At 43.3% G+C, this 21,208-nt stretch overlaps 1 protein-coding gene across 2 annotated transcripts in view; it reads left to right on the forward strand.

The window, feature by feature from the left end:
- Positions 1-21,208, forward strand: part of COL4A6 (collagen type IV alpha 6 chain) — a 337,270-nt gene that overhangs the window by 254,947 nt on the left and 61,115 nt on the right. For both annotated transcript variants that reach the window (XM_044937071.2, XM_044937072.2), the window contains 3 exons: positions 8,699-8,833; positions 10,173-10,217; positions 20,797-20,913. In XM_044937071.2, coding sequence (XP_044793006.1) covers positions 8,699-8,833; positions 10,173-10,217; positions 20,797-20,913 — 297 coding nt within the window. The remainder of the gene's footprint in view (positions 1-8,698; positions 8,834-10,172; positions 10,218-20,796; positions 20,914-21,208) is intronic.

Genomic DNA, 21,208 nt, shown 5'->3' on the forward strand with positions numbered 1-21,208 from the left:
AATTATTAAACAATTGTAATCTTATTAAACAAATAAGTAATCTTCCATCTTTTTAAGGTGTAAGGTGTGCTATTCCTTAAAGTGCATTTTATCACCTAATTTATGAATTCTGTTGAGTTTCTATGAAAAAGTACCTGTTCCAGTGAAAAGACTGGGCAAATTAAGATAACTTGTCCCATATCAATGTAAATAGAAATATTTTCTGCCCAGATTAGCTTTTACTGCCCCTCTTCAAGTGGGTTTGTGTTTCTACTTTCAGAGCTTTATTCTATGCAGAGAGGCAATATAAGCTAGGTAGAAGCAGCAGAGGATTTGATATCATCAAAATTGGTTTCACTAGTTGCTTACTGGGTACTCTCAAGCAAATTCCTTACCCTTTCTAAATTTCAGTTTCCTCATCTGTAAGAGGCAGATAATATCCACCTGTTAGAGCTGTTAAGAGGATTAAAGGAAACAGGTTAAATGAGAGGGCACTTAGTATGTGCTAAAAAGAAGATTTTTATCTTTTAGAAGAGAAATGTGAATAAACAGATAGAAGGGAGGGATGCAGAATATTGCCCAGCAAGAGTTAACCTTAGTGCTCTGGGAGGTGTCTTTCCAAAAATTTCAACATGCTGACAGCAGCCAATGAGATGGGTGTGTGTGTCTTTGCAAACAAAACATGTAGACGCATGTCTTCATGCCTGGACTGGCTGCTTCAAACACTGAGTATTGCCTCAGAACTAGAAAATAAACGTGTTTTCATCTGGGTATTGAGGCTGAGACTCTGATACTGCTTCTCAGCTAGGCAGAACGCTGAGAATTTGGGGAGTTCATTCTTTGGTAGACACCAAGCACTTTTTTTTTTTTTTTGGAAGATGGGAAGGGTCACTGCTCATGCTGGCAAAGTGTAGATGATGCTAATATTATCAAGCTGAACCAGGGCTTCCTGGGTCATCAAATGGATGTCTGTATATGTCTTTATGTGCCATACTTTAGATCTATTCTTCACCTACTGGTGTTCTTTCTCCCTCATTTACTTCTGCAGACAACGCTAGCCCATTAGTGCTCCTGTGCTGTGCGCTGTGCTTATTCACTCAGTCATGTCCAACTCTTAAGACCCCATGGACTGTAGCCCACCAGGCACCTCGGTTCATGGGGATTCTCCAGGCAAGAATGATGGAGTGGGTTATAATGCCCTCATCCAGGGGATCTTCCCAACCCAGGGATTGAACCCAGGTCTCCCACATTGCAGGTAGATTCTTTACCATCTGAGTCACCAGGGAAGCCCAAGAACACTGGAGTTACGGGTAGCCTATCCCTTCTCTGGAGGAAATTCCCAACCCAGGATTTGAACCAGGGTCTCCTGCATTGCAGGCAGATTCTTTACCAGCTGAACTACCAGGGAAACCCCATTAGTGCTGTTACTCAAAGAGTCGACTTTGGGGCTCTCTGGGTGGCTATTTCTGTTTGTTGCAATAGAAGGCGCATAGAGTTGATGGGGAGGCCCTGATACTCCCTCTGCCACTGCATAGCTGTGTGAAATTCATAAGCCCCATTGACTAATTGCTTTTCCAGCTTGGTGCCCGCCACCTCTGTCACAGGTGTATTGTGATGCCCCAAAGGAATGGTGAAAGGAAGCATGTTCTGAAGGTTCTTAAGTAATCTGCCTTTGGGGGATATCACCGATGGTTTCCTTCTTACCACATATTTTGTGGCTAGGAGGGAGAGCCCATCTCCTTAGGCCAGAGTCTGTTAAGTTCTTGCACCCCCTCTGCCATGGCCTCATAGCTGAAATGGGAATTCCAGTTGAAACATAAGGAAAAGTTGTAGAATTTCAGCCACATGGTCCCAGGTTGGAGGTCAGGGATTTCTGCTACCCTTTTCCCAAAGGCCACCAGGGATTTTGAAGGTTGGCAGCAAAGTCTTTTAATCTCATTTTGCTCCTAATAAGACTTGGAAGTGGCCTTCTCGAAGATTCCCAAGTGCACATTTAGTTCTTTATTTTCATTCATTCCACAGTTGAGCTTTTTCCACACAATTATGTTTTGAGGGTCTAGTGTACACCAGACACTGAATCTCCCAGAGATAGCAGGACAAAGTCAACTGAGCTCCCTGCCCTCTCGGCCTTTCCAGTTTAGAGGCAGAAGTAGGTTCTGAACATCTTCCGAGACAGTCCGTAGGTTCTGAACATCTTCCGAGACAGTCCGTAGATATCTTAATCTCACCTCTCCAAATGTGAATGCCTCATCTTCCATCCAAAATTCTTCCTCCCCTAGGCTTCCTCATGTCAGTGAAGAGATTCACTCAGTCACCCAATCAAGAAAACTGGGAGTCCAGACATGTACATGTATGGCTGAGTCCCTTCACTGTCCACCTGAAACCATCACAACACTGTTAATTGGCTATATCCCAGTACAACATAAAAAGTTCAAAAAGAAAACTGGGAGTCCTCCTTCCTACCTATCTCTGTCTTACTCACCTATTCCAATCTTGCATCAAGTCCTATCGTTTTTAGGCTCTACAATATCTCTTAAATCTGTCTTGCTAGTTCAGGTCATCATTATTTCTCTTCCAGTGAACACAACCTCCTCACTGGGTTCCCTGTCTCTGGTCTTGCTATGTAAACGCTGAACTTGAGTTGGTCCCTTTCCCTTTCCGAGAGCTTCAACTTCTCCATCCTCAACTGGATCATTTCCTAAGTCTGGTGCAAGTCTTCTTCTGTAGTTCTGTGATCAGATGGCTCTTGATTATACTCTAATGTAGCCATCCAGACTTCCAAAGAAGATGTTGATATACCTGAGCCACTGGCTTCTTGGTGTATGTATTCATTCATTCATTTCTCCATTCAGAAAATACTGAGCACCCACTATATATGAGGAACTGTAGTTACCACAAGTGACTCAATGGAAAGTAAGACACAGGCCCTGTCTTCAAGGAGGTCAATCTTTTGGGGAGTAAGGACACAAACAGGCCACCTAGTCCATTCTGTGGAGGAAGGGTAATCATGTTAGGTTCCTTGGAAGAGCTAATGTCTTGGTTGGAGCCTGAATGATAAATAAGAGCTAACCAGGAAAACAAAGATATATACAAAAACCCTGAGGCAGAATGCCAGGAGAAAATAAAGTTAGATTAGAAGATGGCAGACCAATTGGGAAGCTGTAGCAACATTCTAGGGGAGAGATGAGGAAGTCCTGAACTAAGACCATCAAAGTAGACAAAAATGAACAGATTTCAGTTATATTTTAGAGGTGGAATTGACAGTCATTGCTGGTGAATTGGATGTAGAAGATAAGGGAGAGAGGTCATGGAGGACCCTTGAGTTTCTGGCTTTATCAACTTTGTAGATGAACTGCCATTTACAGAGTTAGTACCGTTAACTCAGAAGGAAGGATCTGCTTTGGGGAATGAAGTTGGTGAAAAGATGATAAGTTCAGCTTTAGTTATGTTGAATTTGAGTTGGAATATCCAGGTGAACAAGTCTGGTAATTCATTGGCTATAAGGATCTGGCACATTGAGAAGAGAACTCTGGTCTGGAGGTTCAGGTTGGGGAGTCATTACCTTGTGGATGAGGTCTACAAGGAGAATGAGCAGACACTGAAGAGCTGAGTGCTCAAGAGAACCAGGTCATCAGTACTAAGAGGGGAAATACTCTCCCAGATATGGAGTGCCCATTCATTCCTGGAACACATTTCTGTCCCACAGAGAGTTTCTATATAATGTCAGTGCATCTTTTACTTAAGAAAAAGAGTTTTAAGAACCCAATTATAACTTCTCCTTTTGCCATAAACATGCCTTGAAGAAGAAAGGAAATGGATACATTCGTATGTTCATGCTATCCACCACATGTGTTACATTCACTGACTCACATGCTCCCCATAACTTTGCTGCTGCTGCTGCTAAGTCACTTCAGTCATGTCTGATTCTGTGCGATCCCAAAGACGGAAACCCACCAGGCTCCCCCATCCCTGGGATTCTCCAGGCAAGAACACTGGAGTGGGTTGCCATTTCCTTCTCCAAAGCATGAAAGAGAAAAGTGAAAGTGAAGTCGCTCAGTCGTGCCTGACTCTTAGTGACCCCATGGACTGCGGCCTACAAGGCTCCTCCGTCCATGGGATTCTCCAGGCAAGAGTACTGCAGTGGGTGCCATTGCCTTCTCCACCCCATAACCCTACCCTAGAGCTATTACTGCTTGGAGCCCTTAGGGACTCAGAGTGGTTAAATCACTTGCCCAAGGTCCCAGAGCTATTAAATGGCAGTAAGATCTGACACCAGAGCCTGCACCATGACACCACCTAACAGCACTGCACCACTTCTAGCAGTACAGCCAGATCCTTAAGAAAGCGTGTGCATACCCCCTTTCCCTTCTGTGCTTCATAAATATAATTTGTATCCCCTAGCTTAACGCTTTGCTCTCCATTAAAATACAAAATCCCTGGGGAGAAGTAAAGCTCTAAGTTGTTGCCAGTCATTTATGCTTCAGTGGGAATGAGTTTCAGATTCTTACTTAGGAACAAATTTTAATTTTATGAGAGAAGGACACTGGAACCTTGAGGAAGAGATGAAAAGGCAGAAGTGGGCCTTGGAATGAAAAGTCACCCTCCTCTTAGTTTTACAGTTCTACCTGGTCAGAGGCATGTGCTTTTAATGTTCCAAGATGCTATTTCTGCATAAGTGTACCTCTTTATATGCAGACCCATTTTGGGGTCGGCTACCCTAGTTATCTGGGGCTGGGGCTTGGGTGTGGTCTGATCAAAGATAAAATTAAACTACGCACTGACCCCAACCCACTGTGATCAGCAGGAGGAAGTCAGCCCAGAGCTGAAGTTCCTTGCCTTATGCACAAGTCCCAGGCCACTCTTGAGAATTTGACCCTGATGTGCTTATTTAAAATCTGGAGCAGATGGAGGCAGGAGAGCTGGTTGGAAAGACTTGGAGGAGTCCCTTCTGCCCTGTCTGGGTCTATTTGCCAAAATATATGACATGTATCAGGGCAAGGCATTGGTCCAAGCCCATTGAAATTCTGCTAGCAATCCAAACAGTGATGGTATTTCAGATTGGTTCTGTGAAATGATCAGTTAGGAAGAGAGAAATGAGGTGTGAGCATCTGGCTACTGCAGCCTAGTGATTGGGACAGTCCCAGGGGCGGGCTCGGGGTGAGGGGGGCAGCCTCAACTACCCCCCCCCAGGACATCTGCCACTGGAAAACAGGGAGAGAGCCACGCACTGGCAGCAGGTGGTCTAATTTGAGTCGCATGCCGTTTCTCACTACCTACATGACCTAAGCAAGTCCTTCCCATTCTCTTGGCCTCCTTTTTCCCCCAAGTATAAAATAGACCCTGGATGGAATGGTCTCTAAGGGCCCTTCCTGCTAGAATATTCTGTGACTTCTCTGACACTGGTATTTCTTTTTCTCTGTAGTGGGAGAGGTCCACACATCCACCTGTTTATCTGAAGCCTCTATGTTCTCACACTGCCCTCTGCTGGCCATTGTGAAAAAGTGCCACCGATAGCTTCTTTGGAGTAAGGCAAACCAACTAAAAAACCCATCATTGATTTAGTATTAAGCATCAGCAGTACACTGGGCATGGTGACAGAAAGCCTATACATTGGAGACAAGGGAAATATCATACCAGAGAAGGCAATGGCACCCACTCCAGTACTCTTGCCTGGGAAATCCCATGGATGGAGGAGCCTGGTGGGCTGCAGTCCATGGGGTCGCTAAGAGTCGGACACGACTGAGCGACTTCACTTTCACTTTTTTCTTTCATGCATTGGAAAAGGAAATGGCAACCCACTCCAGTATTCTTGCCTGGAGAATCCCAGGACAGGGGGAGCCTGTTGGGCTGCCGTCTATGGGGTTGCACAGAGTCGGACACTACTGAAGCGACTTAGCAGCAACAGATGGCTGACAAAACAGCCCACGAAAGACATGTCTTCATTTTTTTTCTTTGCCATCTTCGTCTGTTCATGGTGTTCTGTGCCACTGTATGAAAGAAAGGAGGCTCAGGGGATGGTAAGGCTCCTTGCCTCATATCCTAGAACTTCAGGCTCCAGGGGCCCTGGCACCACCCTAAAGAGGCAGTTCTGGGCCAGCAGTGCCTCAGAGGTGTCGAGTCATCCCCAAGGCCCTGCCTCCATCTGAGAGGTTTTGAAACTCAGGACCAGCTCAGAAGTACACCTTCCATACCATTTCAAATGCCCTTTTTGAAAAAGAATTCAAACTCAAAGAATCCATGAGCTCTTTAAGAGCCCTACTTTAAGCTCTCTGGCTGGAATGGAAGAGTCAGCTATGTGACTGTGGTCGATTCAACACACCCTCCCAGACAAGAGACAGGGAGTGGGCCATGGAACCCAGCCTTTTCTGGATGGAATCAGATTTCCTATTAAGTGCAGCCCGAGAATTGCCTCACTCCCATGTCTCTTTGCTTATTCTTGCTGAGCATGCACTCACTCACCAAGGCAAGGGACCTGGCATGGGCTAGCCCATGTGTGCACACCAGGCACCACTTGGGCTCCAGTGCCGTGAGCAAGATGGGAATTGGGCCATGCCACAGTCTGCTCTCTTGGTAGCAGCTCAACAGTTTATCAGGCTCTCACCTCCTAGCCCTTGATGCATGAAAGCTTTGGGCAGGGCTCAGATTTGGGTCAAGCATTCAGTACCCTGACTGCATGCATCTCCTTTGCTAGTAATAACATGGTCTCGGCCAGCCTCACCCTCCCACCAACCAGTCCTTTCCTCCCCCAACAGCCGGTTCTTATCTGTCTTCCTTGTTCCAGCCTCAGGCAGGCTGCCCTGGCCCTCATGCTCTCTCTCTCTCACACACACACACACACATGCACGTTCTCCTAAATACTCATTGATGAGTTTCAACATTGAAACTGCCTTCCTCCCACCTACCCTGTCCCCAAACCTCTAAGGGTTCCCTATTTCCTGTCACATCAAGTCTTCCACTTCCCTGCCTTGCTTTCCAGGCCTACTTCAGTTGGGGCCCACTCAGCCTTTCCAGTGTGGCCAGTGGCTGCCCCCACCCCCCACCCCATCATGGACATAATGTAAGCATTCCACAAACCCTCCATGGTCAACCCTGCCTTTGTGTTCCTGCAGCACTTATGCTCCATTCCGGACTTGAACTGTTTGCTATAGCTTTGTGTACATTAGTCTTGAAAGCTAGGCCGACATTTTAGACTTTGTTAATCCTCAACAGCAGCCCAGCACTATTTTTTAAAGTGTTCTATTACTTTTGAGTTGTGTATGTGTGGTGAAAATTTTTAAGAATAATAAGAGAACCACCATAAACAAAAGTTCAGCAGCAGGAGGTTAGAGCGTAGAAAGTAAAAGTTCAACTCCCATCCCATCATTCCCAGAAATAAGCCTAAGTTAAGTGCTCTGCAGCCTAGCACCCTCTCTAGGTTTGTGTTGGAAAGATTGCGTGGTAGGTGGTACACCCAGAGAATTACATTGCCTGGGGAAGAGCGTCTTTTACTTCTTAACAAGAGTCCCAGGTCTTTGTCGGCCTGGTAGACTTTGGAAATTTTAGTCCAAAGTCTGCACACAGCTGGCGGCCACTTGTGTGTCCAGTACGTGACTCTAGTCACCGCATAAAGCTTCTGTCCTCTTTTCAGCCCTTTCAAAAGTAAACCTTGAAGGTGAATAGTAAAGAGCACATTTAATGGACTTTTCTCCGAGTTTTTCACAGGACTGTAGGAAATTGCAGACAGTAAGTAAAGGGGCTGAGGGACAGAAATGGGAAGCGTTTATGAAAATAGGCTTTCTACCTGATATGATGTTGTTTTCTCTGAGAGTTAATGCATATTACTAATGGTTTTCATTTTTATGCCAAGAAAATTCAGTCCCTACTGGGATTTGTGCTAAATGGTAGCCTAGCCCACCTAGGTAGCCTAGTTGCACCCACTGGGGTTAATTCTGCATCCCAATCAGCTTGAAAATGTCAGCCTGAACTCTCAGACTTAATTGTTACAGACGCTTTATAAATAGGGCATTCAAAATCCTCAGGCTGTTCCCTCTTGCTATCATAATTGATACTTAATGGATATTCTCAGCCTTCTTTGGTTTTACACATTCAACACTGTACAGATGGCGGGGGTAGTAAAGGGAAGAAGAGAGACAGAGGGGGCAGATAAACAATGTGTGTGTTCGCTGTGGGTGTCTGTTTCCAGTTGCAGTCCTGGAGTTCTGGGAACGGCTGAAAAAGGTGAGCTGGCAGGTTGTCAGCCAGGGGTTTCTGGGTTCTCTTCACTGTGGCCCCCCAAGGCAGTGTTCTATGGGCACAGTGATCTCTGAACTTCAGCTCAAGCATGTTGGCCATTTGGATGTGAGTTCAAAAACGTTCCAATGCTCTCCAGAGTTCTGTTCATTTGCTCTTTTGACAGTCTGATGGATGACCTGGCATTAACTAGGAAGAGGACAATATTATCCAGCCTGAATAACTAATCTCCTAAGAAGTACAAAGTTGAAGGATCTTGGTGCACATGAATCTTATTAAATGTGCTTATAAAATATGTTCTATCCAAATAAGCTTAGCAACCCCTAAAATAGCCTTTTCTGATCCGTGTCTGAAACTTTGGCATGCTTCATAGGTCTCTAAGCCAAAATTATTCGGTGAAGTGACGACAGTGTTCTTTGTGCATGGGAAAATGGGAAGTGGGGATGGTAACTCCTCTGCTGACTAATTGTACTCCTTCTGTCCATCTCAGGGGAGACCAGGACCAATTGGAATTCAAGGTCCAACAGGTCCTCAAGGACTTCCTGGCCCTAGTGGTTTATCAGGGTTGAAAGGAGAAAGGGGCTCCCCAGGCCCGCTGGGACCGTATGGACCAAAAGGCGATAAGGTAAGAGCACCAAAGCTTGAGTTTTCCTTTGACTCTTGGGCCATGGATATGAAGGTTAAAGGTTCTAAACCTCAGCTCTGTCTATTCATGAAAAGAATACTAATTGCACATACTCTGGTGCCAGGCTACACACTTTAATAATAGGCAGGATGGGTGATATGCTCCCATTTCTGGGGAGAATCCCATAGCCAGCAAGTCAGAAAGTCAAGATATCAGCTATTTGCCAGATAAGTGGGATGACCATGGTGGAAAAGTCCAGAGGGTTTGAGCTGGAGATGGATCAGAAGGCCAATCAACAGGGCAGCAGAGGAATCCAAACAAGGGAAATGGGACGCCAGGGGTCAGAATGCTTGGAAACCAGCTGGGCCACAAATGTAGGGAAAGAGATGCAAGAAAGGAGATTGGTCATGTCATGGCAGCTGGCTGTCTGAGGTTAGCATTTAATCACCTCCTATTTACCGCACTGGTGAGAGCAGGATTCCTACCCTAGGGTTCTGCAGATGGCCAAGCATGTGACACCTGGCACAGGACAGAAGAGATCAACAACAGGTTTATAAGTCACATGCACTCACAGCACAGTGGAAGAGGACATCACACACTGTGCAGGGCCACACAGTACTTTCGCTTTGGAACAAAATAAACCAGAAGGGCTGTGGGAGGCAAACTCTGCCATGTCAAGAGGGTGAGTGTCCCTAGGTTCCTGAAGGAGGCTATGCCTGGCTTGTTTGAATAATTAATTGGGTCAGCAGAGAATTGAAACCTACAACTCAGGAACAAGCAGGAACTGTGCTCGGTATATTTGATAAAGAGAGTTGTTTGCTTGAGAGATCTCATCAGGAGCAAAATGCCGTTTGAGGCATTCCCAGTTTTCCCAGGGCTTCCCAGGTGGCACTAGCAGTGAAGAACCTGCCTGCCAATGCCAGAGACATAAGAGACATGGGTTTGATCCCTGGGTTGGGAAGATCCCCTGGAGGAGGAAATGACAACCCACTCCAGTGTTCTTGCCTGGAAAATCCCATGGACAGAGGAACCTAGTGGGCTAGGATTGCAAAGACTTAGCAAGCCCACATGTAGCCCTCCCAGATGTCAAGGCACCATATAATATTGAGCCTTATTTTTAGGTCTGACACCACATGGTCTAAGACAAGAACTGCCCAAGACCTTAGGTAAAGGCTAGTGATCACTTGGAAATGTAGTAGACAGCAAGGTGTGTGGGGGGAGGGGAGGACGGGGTACAAAACACTTCTTAACAACTTAGGTCATTAACTACATGAACAAACCTACCTCATCTAATGGAGATCAGTTGGACCATCTCTTACATTCCTACTGCTTTTTTTAGGGTCCCATGGGTGTTCCCGGCTTTCTTGGCATCAATGGAATTCCGGTGAGTGTGTTCATAGAAGTATTTTGAAAATTTTTTTATTGAAGAAGACTTGATTTACAAGATTGTGTTCACTTCTGCTACACAGCAGAGTAATTCGGTTATACATGTGTGTATATTCTTTTTCATGTTCTTTTCCATGATGGCTTATCACAAAATATAGAATATAGTTCCCCTGGGTTATACCTTGTTGTTTATCCATTCCATAGAGGCAATTTTAATACAACCTCTAGTTTCTGCCTCATAGCTCAAGTATTTTGGTCTTAACCACATCCTGTCTCAGGCATGCATGCTCAGGGCTAAGTGTTGAGATGTGCGTGGTAAGGTTTGAAGAGCAGTGCTCACCCACACTTTCCTTGGGATTCTGTTATGGGGAGCGCTAAATCATATAGTTGGGGATGCAGAGATATGTACAGGCATAAAAAACCATCAATATCTTAGACAAAAGGAGTTGGGTCTTCTAGGTTGAGGGCAGCGTTCACTGGGAATGAGGGACTGGTTCTGAAGTGTGAAGACAGTGCCACATGAGAACACATATATCCTCATTATCAGAAAATTAAGAAGGTACATGAAATTAGATAGAAAAATACTTACTGATACTTTAATACATTTAATTTCAATAATTTGTTCTCTTCAGCCTTATTCCCAAGTGAATTTCCCTTTAGATTTTTTGGACTTCTAAGTACAAATTTTAAATGTTGCTTTCCATCTGTAGTTATTACAAAATACTGGTTATATTCTCCAGGTTGTACGATATGTCCATGAGCCTATCTGACGCCCAATAGTTTGTACCTCCCACCCTCGCAACCCCTAAAAATAGTGCTCCCCACATACCCCAGTAACCACTAGTTGTTCTCTATGTCTGAGAGTCTACTGCTTTTTTTGTTATATTCACTAGTTTGTTGTATTTTTTAGATTCCACATATGATTGACATCATACAGTATTTTGCTTTTTCTTTATGACTTATTTCACTTAGCATAATGCCCTCCAAGTCCATCCATGTTGCTGCAAATGGCAAAATTTCAATCTTTTGTATAGCTGAGTAGTATTCCTTTTATATATATATATATATATATATATATATATATATATTCCCTATATATATATATATTCCCTATATATATATATATTCCCTATATATATATATTCCATATATATATATATATTATATATATATATATCAATCACATCTTCTTTATCTATTCATCCAATACTCAGGTTGCTTCTATACCTTGAGAATTGTAAATAATGCTGCTAGGAACATTGGGGTATGTATATCTGTTTGAATTGGTGGTTTTTTCATATATATACCCAGGAATGGAATTGCTGAATCATATGGTAGTTCTATTTTTATTTTTTTGAGAAACTTTCATACTTTTTTCCTCAGTGACTGCATCACTTTACATTCCTACCAACAGTGCAGGAGGGTTCCCTTTTCTCCACATCCTCGCCAACATTTGTTTACTTGTGTTCATTTTGAGAATAGCCATTCTGATAGGTGTGAGGTCGTACCTCATTGTGATTTTGATTTGCATTTCTTGATGATTAGTGATGCTGAGCATATTTTCATGTGCCTGCTGGCCATCTTCATTTCTTCTTTAGAAAAGTATCTATTCAGTTCTTCTGCCCGTCTTTTAATTGGCTTGTTTGTTTCTTTCATATTGAGTTTTATGACCTGTTAATATGTGTTGGATATTAACCCCCTATCAGTCATAGTTTTTGTAAATATCTTTTCCCATCAGTAGGTTGTCTTTTCATTTTGCTGATGGTTTTTACAAACTGGCTACTCCAAAGATCACTTGAAGACAACCTCTTCCCTTCATGCTGAGGACCTGGTTTTGCTGGAGATAAGTGGGGAGTCTGGAGCTTGCAGACATGTCCTTTTCCCATTCCATCCAGCCCAATCCCCCCTTTTTTATTGAGTTTCTCCATTTTTACTCAATATCCCTACTTATCCTGCCACTGGATATTGCATGGTAACATTTCTCCAGCTTTTAAAATACAGTATTTGGAACTTGGTACTATCACTTTTTAGTTATATTCTTCAGTGCTTCTCTATATATTTAATCTTTAACCTGGGCTATGTTTGCCTCTAGCAGTGGTTTTCAACCTTAAGAACCAAATCTTGTGTGGAAGCTCAGCATGTAGAACAGAAAAAAAGTGGAGCTCCTCCATGTGAGGGAAGTCCTAGAGCCCGCTTTTATCCTTCTAACAGCCTCTAAGGGGTTCTTTTGGGTCATATCAAAACAGTTTAGTTAAGTCTTGACTTAACAGCTTCTTGTGTTATACTACATAATCATCTAAGATCAGGTAAGGGAGTTCAAATTGCTTTGTGTCAATCTACAGGTATTTTTCTTGAGTACCTGCTATGTGGTAGCACTCTACTATGGGAATACAAAAAAAAAGGCATCTGGCTCTGCCCTCAGAAATATTATCATCTGATTCATTTTTATCCCCAGATCTAGTGTACATTTGTGGCTTTGGTGAATAGAAGACTCACTTACCTTGTATTTGTTACACATATCAACAAATCGGCCATCAGATTTTGGCCTTTTATTCAACTGCAGAGTCTGCAAAATCCCAGAAATAGGCCATTGGAGAAGTAAGAGGTGGATGGGGTTGGTTACTCTCTTATGACTTCCCCTGGTATATTCTCATGGCTATATTCTAAGACCACATCATCCAGTGTCTCCACTCAGTGTATGTGTCTTGAGGGAACCAATGGATGATTGTTGTTATTGTTCAGTCGTTATGTTGTGTTTGTCTCTATGAGACCCCACAGACTGCTGCACGCCTGGCTTCCATGTTGTTCACCATCTCCTGGAGATTGTTCAAACTCATGTACACTGAGTTGGTGATTCTATCCAAACATCTCATCCTGTCATCCCCTTCTCCTGCCTTCTATCTTTCCCAGCATCAGGGTCTTTTCCAATAAGTCAGTTCTTCGCATCAGGTAGCCAAAATATTGGAGCTTCAGCTTCAGCGTCAGCCCTTCTAATGAATATTCAGGGTTGATTTCCTTTAGGATTCACTGGTTTGGTCTCCTTGCTGTCTGGGAGACTCTCAAGAGTCTTTTCTGGCACCACAGTTAGAAAGAATGGAAACTAGCAAACTAGAGATCACCTCTTCCATTTATCCTGTGGATCCAGCCTCACCAGATATGAGTGGAGGATTTGAAGCTCACAACAGTACCACACCCTTCCTCCTGCAATCTCTTTCTAATGGGGGCCGGAAGAAATGAATCCTGTGAAGCAGAGGCGGATTCCCATTCTGAGCTGGAACCCACCCCAGAGTCCAGCTGGACACTTCTGCGTCCAACCGTCCAACTTGTGGCCAAAAGAGCCTGAGAACTTCTAGAAATTGATCACTTCTTTTGGGGGCCTTTGTTGCTTAGGAGAGTAAGTCCAGATTCCTCCAAATGAGTCTGCTGCTTCCAGTAGAAGTCTCCATCCCCTTGGCTGTCTTCTTGCCCCGCCCTCTTGACCTCTTGACCTAAGGTTGTACATATATTTTTTGACTTTCAATCTCTTTAGCTTCAGGATTCAAGATTCAATTACTCCAAGAAATTTTATCCCCTGTTCCCTTCCCTCTCTTCCAGCTATTCATGATGTATTAAGGAGCACCTTCTGTTGACAGCTTGCCTCTCTTTTCCATCTCTAATCTCCCAGGAGTCTTTGGGGTCTGTACCACAAACTCTAGCTCCTTATTGCATATAGTGCATGGTGTTTATTGATTTTCTTGTATGTTAGTTTTATCTACTTTTGCATTCCAGTCCCCTATAATGAAAAGGACATCTTTTTTGGGTGTTAGTTCTAGAAGGTCTTATAGGTCTTCATAGAACCATTCAAATTCAGCTTCTTCAGCATTATTGGTCAGGGCATTGTATTAGTGTGATATTGAATGGTTTGCTTGGAATGCAAAAGTAGGAAGTCAAGAAATACCTGGAGTAACAGGCAAATTTAACCTTGGAGTACAGAATGAAGCAGGGCAAAGGCTAACAGAGTTTTGCCAAGAGAATGCACTGGTCATAGCAAACACCCTCTTCCAACAACTGAAGAGAAAACTCTACACATGGACATCACCAGATGGTCAGTACCAAAATCAGATTGATTATATTCTTTGCAGTCAAAGATGGAGAAGCTCTATACAATTAGCAAAAACAAGACCGGGAGCTGACTGTGGCTCAGATCATGAACACCTTATTGCAAAATTCAGACTTAAATTGAAGTAGGGAAAACCACTAGACCATTTAGGTATGACCTAAATCAAATCCCTTATGACTATACAGTGGAAGTGAGAAACAGATTCAAGGGATTAGATTTGATAGACAGAGTGCCTGAAGAACTATGGACGGAGGTTCGTGACATTGTACAGGAGGCAGTGACCAAGATAATCCCCCAAAAAAAGAAAGGCAAAAAAGCAAAATGGTTGTCTGAGGAGGCTTTACAAATAGCTTTGAAAAGAGAAGTGAAAGGCAAAGGAAAAAAGGAAAGATATACCCATCTGAATGCAGAGTTCCAAAGAATAGCAAGGAGAGATAAGAAAGCCTTCCTCAGTGATCACTGCAAAGAGAGGAAAACAATAGAATAGGAACAACTAGAGATCTCTTCAAGAAAATCAGAGATACCAAGGGAACATTTCATGCAAAGATGGGCTCGATAAAGGACAGAAATGGTATGGACCTAACAGAAGCAGAAGATAAAGGACAGAAATGGTATGGACCTAACAGAAGTAGAAGATAAAGGACAGAAATGGTATGGACCTAACAGAAGCAGAAGATATAAAGAAGAGGTGGCAAGAATACACAGAAGAACTGTACAAAAAAGATCTTCATGACCCAGATGATCATGATGGTGTGATCACTCACCTATAGCCAGACATCCTGGAATGTGAAGTCAAGTGGGCCTTAGGAAGCATCACTATGAACAAAGCTAGTGGAGGTGATGGAATTCCAGTTGAGCTATTTCAAATCCTAAAAGATGATGCTGTGAAAGTGCTGCACTCAATATGCCAGCAAATATGGAAAACTCAGCAGTGGCCACAAGACTGGAAAATGTCAGTTTTCATTCCAATCCCAAAGAAAGGCAAGGCCAAAAAATGTTCAAACTACTGCACAATTGCACTCATCTCACACACTAGCAAAGTAATGCTCAAAATTCTCCAAGACAGGCTTCAACAGTATGTGAACCATGAACTTCCAGATGTTCAAGCTGGTTTTAGAAAAGGCAAAGGAACCAGAGATCAAATTGCCAACATCTGCTGGATCATAGAAAAAGCAAGAGTGTTCCAGAAAAACATCTATTTCTGCTTTATTGACTATGCTAAAGCCTTTGACTATGTGAATCACAACAAACTGTGGAAAATTCTTCAAGAGATGAGAATACCAGACCTGTGTCCTTAGAAATCTGTATGCAGGTCAAGAAGCAACAGTTAGAACTGGACATGGAACAACAGACTGGTTCCAAATAGGGAAAGGAGTACATCAAGCTGTATACTTTCACCCTGCTTATTTAACTTATATGCAGAGTGCAGCATTTCTCATGATGTAGCACAAGCTGGAATGAACATTACCGGGAGAAATATCAATAACCTCAAATATGCAGGTAATACCACCCTTATGGCAGAAAGTGAAGAAGAACTAAAGAGCCTCTTGATGAAAGTGAAAGAGGAGAGTGAAAAAGGTGGCTTAAAACTCAACATTCAGAAAACTAAGATCATGGCATCCTGTCCCATCACTTCATGGAAAATAGATGGGGAAACAATGGAAACAGTGAGAGACTTTATTTTGGGGGCTCCAAAATCACTGAAGATGGTGACTGAAGCCATGAAATTAAAAGACACTTGCTCCTTGGAAGAAAAGTTATGACCAACCTAGACAGCATATTTAAAAGCAAAGACATTACTTTGGCAACAAAGGTCCATCTAGTCAAAGCTATGGTTTTTCCAGTAGTCATATATGGATTTGAGAATTGAGAATTGAACTATCAGGAAAGCTGAGTGCCAAAGAATTGATGCTTTTGAACTGTGGTGTTTAAGAAGACTCTTGAGAGTCCCTTGGACAGCAAGGAGATCCAACCAGTCCATCCTAAAGGAGATCAGTCCTGAATATTCATTGAAAGGACTGATGCTGAAGCTGAAACTCCAATACTTTGGCCACCTGATGCCAAGAACTGACTGATTTGAAAAGACCCTGATGCCGGGAAAGATTGAAGGTGGGAGGAGAAGGGGAAGACAGAGGATGAGATGGTTGGATGGCATCACTGACTCAATAGACATGCGTCTGAGTAAACTCCAGGAGTTGGTGATGGACAGGGAGGCCTGGCGTGCTGCAGTCCATGGGGTCGCAAAGAGTTGACACGACTGAGCGACTGAACTGAACTGAACTGAGTCTTATCTAGCTCCTTGAAAGCACAGAGTTTTGTCTTCTGTTCCTCTCAGAGGCCCCAGGGCTAAATTCAGCACAGGGTAGGAACTCTAGAAATCCAACCTCTAGTACCTCATAGCTCTAGTAGTAGCTACAAGAGGCTTCCCGAGTAGGTCAGTCAATAAAGAATCCACCTGAAATGCAAGACATCCATGTTCCATTCCTGGGTTAGGAAAATCCCCTGAAGAAGGAAATGGCAACCCACTTCAGTATTCTTGCCTGGGAAAACCCACGGACAGAGGACTCTGGTGGGCTACAGTCTATGGGGTCGCAAGAGTCAGGCATGACAGAGCGACTAAACCACCACAGTACCTATAAAAGCAGCAGTACTCAGACTTGCAGGGCTCCCTCAGACAGAGGAAAACACAGAGACCCTAGGATCAGTCGGACTAACTATTTTACCCAGCTTTCAGCAGCACTTATTAAGCAATTTGGCTAAAACCAACACATCTTACTGAACTGGATCACTGCACAAATCTGCTTCCCCTCTTAATATTGGCTGATTGCTCACATCTGTGTCACTGGTTTTGGTCCCAGAACTCCATTTTTGCTGTCATGTAGATGATTTCCACATGAATGAGCAAGATCATCCAAGTCTGTGCACCCAGGGGCACGGTCACCAGTTGAGAGTGAACAAACAAGCAGTTGTCAAGATATTCAACATTAAAATAACATAGACAAGGGACGATAGGACTGTGGCTTTTAATGATATCACAGATGTGAGTTGAGCTGTTGGCACCCCCCAAAAATGCAGGTTGATCCAATGTTTTCAGTTCAAATAAGTTGGAAGCAGAAGTTTTCAAGTTGTCCTTTGCGATTTATGTTGAGCTTTTCCCATGGAGTTGATCTCAAACATTTCCCTGCCTAGAGACTCATAAATGAACACACCAGATTTATATCTTCAAAGTGACCATGTACCACTCACCAAATGGAAACATTTCCTTTCCAGTCTGGGTTCTATGGAACATTTGTTGTTATTGTTGTTCAGTCACTAAGTCATGTCCAACTCTTTGTAACCCCATGGACTGTAGCACACCAGGCTTCCTTGTCCTTCACTATCTCCAGAGTTTGCTCAAATGCATGTCCATTGAGTTGGTGATGCCATCCAACCATCTCATCCTCTGTCACCCCCTTCTTCTTCTGCCCTCAATCTTTCCCAGCATCAGGGTCCTTTCCAATGAGTTGGCTCTTTGCATTAGGTAGCTAAAGTATTGGAGCTTCAGCTTCAGCTTCAGCATCAGTCCTTCTGATGAATATTCAGGGTTGATTTCCTTTAGAATTGATTGGTCTCCTTTCAGTCCAAGGGACTGTTAAGAATCTTCTCCAGCACCACAGTTTGAAAGCATCAGTTCTTTGATACTCAGCCTTCTTTATGGTCCAACTCTCACATCTGTACATAACTATTAGAAAAACCATAGCTTTGACTAGATGGGCCTTTGTCGGCAAAGTGATGTCTTTCCTTTATAATATGTTGTTTAGGTTTGTTATAGCTTTTCTTCCAAAGAGCAAGCATCTTTTAATTTCACAGCTGCAGTCACCATCTGCAGTGATTTGGGGGTCCAAGAAGATAAAGTCTGTCACTGTCTCCATTTTTCCCCATCTATTTGCCATGAAGTGGTGAGCATGAACTGGGGAACACTGCTTTTCTGTAGTACAGCATATCCACCTGTCCTGTGTGTTTAGTCCCTTGTGGTTTTATAGAACCATGGTTTTCTCTTTCAAAGAGCTCTATTCTCTTGGAGAGCTAGCACACACAAATGTGAAGTTATTCATTATCTCTACCCAGAAAGGGCATAATCAAGGTCCCAGGACTAAGTAAGATCCCTAGTACTGAGCCAGCCTGTTGTCTTAACTCATCTCTGTTACCCAGTTGAGAGATAACCCCTAGCAAATTTGGCTGGGACATTTTTTGATGATGATTAGAACCCCAGGAAGAAGTAGACACTCCACCTGAAGGAATTGACTGAATAGAGTTAAATGAAGGGTATATTTAAAGCAGGTGCCCCCCACCTCTGAGATCTAATGTGTGATGATCCGAGGCGGAACTGATGTAATAATAATAGAAATAAACTATACAATAAATGTAATGTGTTTCATCCCCTTTACTTCTGGCCCACGGAAAAATGTCTTCGTGAAACCAGTTCCTGGTGCCCAAAAGGTTGGGGACTGCTAAATTAAAGGATGCAAGCAGGATTAAGGGAAATAGCAGTGGATGCAGAAGTAACCAACACAAAGCTGTTACCACACCCAAATAGGGAGAGGAGGAATAGTAATACTGGAACTCTAAGACTGGGAGCCATGGACTAGCACTTGTCCAATGGGAACTAATATTGTAGAGAAATATGGCCACGGCCACAAATACTGCCAGGGAGGAAGAGTATAGGAGAAATAAACAACCTGAGCTCTTCCTCTTCCTGGTCTCCCATCTCCTGCTTGTGCCTCACAGTGACCACATACAGCTGGAAGACAGAGGGAAAGGGAGCCTAGGGGTACCACGTGTAAAGGTCAGCCTCCCAATGCACAGATGTGGAGAAGGTAGAGTGTAGATCTCCAGGGCCAATAGGGATAGCCATCTCATTTGGTAATAAAATGTTGATGACTCTAGTGATGTGCTGTGCTGTGCTAAGTTGCTTCAGTCATGTCCAACTCTTGCAAACCCATGGACTGTAGCCCTCCAGACTCCTCTGTCTATGGGATTTTCCAGGCAAGAATACTGGAGTGGGTTGCCATTCCCTTCTTCAGGGGATCTTCCCGACCCAGAGATCAACTCCACATCTCTTAGGTCTCCTGCATTGGCAGGTGGGTTCTTTACCACTAGCGCCACCCTGATCACTCTAGTAAGCTGTCTCAATTTCCCCAGTTCAACTAAGACTCATCATCTGAGTCTGCAGAGGCATAACTTGCAATAAACAGCAAGTTTATTGCAAAGATAAGTTTATTGATCACTCCTCTGGACTCTGTGTTCCGTGAGTCCAGCAGTCTAGACTCACAATGGACCGCTATCTCCTACAAGTAGAACAATAATAATAAAAACAAAACAGAATTCTCCAGAGCATTCTCACAATAAACATTTGTCAAAAGATTGTTTCCTCTAATAATTTGAAAAGTTGATTTTTGAACACATGACATGTTTTCTTCAAATCAGTAAATATATATTATATATATATATGTATGTTTAACCAAATACATATATATATAACCAAATACATATATGTATATATATTTATATACATATAGGTATTTGGCTTTAATACATACATATAATATATATTTTTTATATATATATAATATGTATTTGGCTTAAAAAGTGTATGGGTAAGTGGGAGACTACCTTTTGTTGATCTGCCTAGAGTTTTGGTCTTTTAGGTCATCTTTTTGTGCCATACCCAACACATACCTGCTTTTGATTTCCTACACATAGGTAGGAAATATACCAAGTACACTTCCTATACACCAAGAAAGCACAGAATTATTGAATTCAGACACCAACTGTATGTGAATGATTACTGATTCCCCAGCAAAACAACTGCCTCAGTAGTGAGTATGGAGAAAAGGAAAAGATGCAGTTTCCTGGCTGAAGAAATAGCATGACATGAGATAATGACAAAATAAAGTTCCAAGTGTGATTCTTGCTTGTCTTGTTTATTTTTGAGCAAGCGGTGTTCAGGAGAGGTGGTGCTATGGAAACTCCTTCTGCTCTGTTAACCAAAATCCAGCATCATTTCCCATACAGAGCTTCTAATACAGAGAGCCAGGCCAGGCTGCCCAGGTTCCAGTCCATTGTGAGGAATCCCAAGGCCTGGCATGATTCCCTGTTGGTAGCAATTCAGCTGCCAGGCAGCTAAGACCCATCTTAGTGCATCTTTCTACTAAAGGAAGGTAACATCACAGCACTCTTTGTAGCCCATTGCTTCATGCTTGATCCCTTTGGTTTCAGCTTGTAAAGCATCAATCCTTTGGGCAGAGGAAACACTGAGCTGTCACCCGCTACCTACACCTGAGTATAATGAACAGAGATGGGAGCAGAGGCGATGAGGCAAAGGGAGTGGACAAGGAGCCAGAATTTGGGAGCATCCTTGGCATCTCTCACTGTGGAACTTGTTGGATTAGCTGAGAGTCCTGTGACTGACTCAATCCCTTCTTTTCTCTTTCATCAGGGCCACCCTGGACAGCCAGGACCCAGAGGCCCACCTGGCCTGGATGGCTGTAATGGAACTCAAGGAGCTGTTGGATTTCCAGGCCCTGATGGCTATTCTGGGCTTCCTGGACCACCTGTAAGCTGCCACATCTTTGTACATTATTTCAATGGCTTTGCTGCCTTCAAGTGTGCCCTCTCTTCTGCTTCTCTGATCTTGTTATGTATCCATGGGGCAATCACTGAAGCCCTTTGTCCAGTGCAGCACCGCAATGTCAGAAGTCTAAAGAATACCAGTTTCAGGGGAGTGTACACATGCTACGCTAGTTAGGTTGGTTTTTTTAATGATGCTTTTAGAGTTGGCAAGATTATTAAAAAAGACTGTAGTAAATTTTAGAGCAAAGTACATGTTTGGCTATTTGACATTTTCCCAC

This window comes from Bubalus bubalis, chromosome X, assembly GCF_019923935.1.
Source record: "Bubalus bubalis isolate 160015118507 breed Murrah chromosome X, NDDB_SH_1, whole genome shotgun sequence".
Lineage (NCBI taxonomy): Eukaryota > Metazoa > Chordata > Mammalia > Artiodactyla > Bovidae > Bubalus > Bubalus bubalis.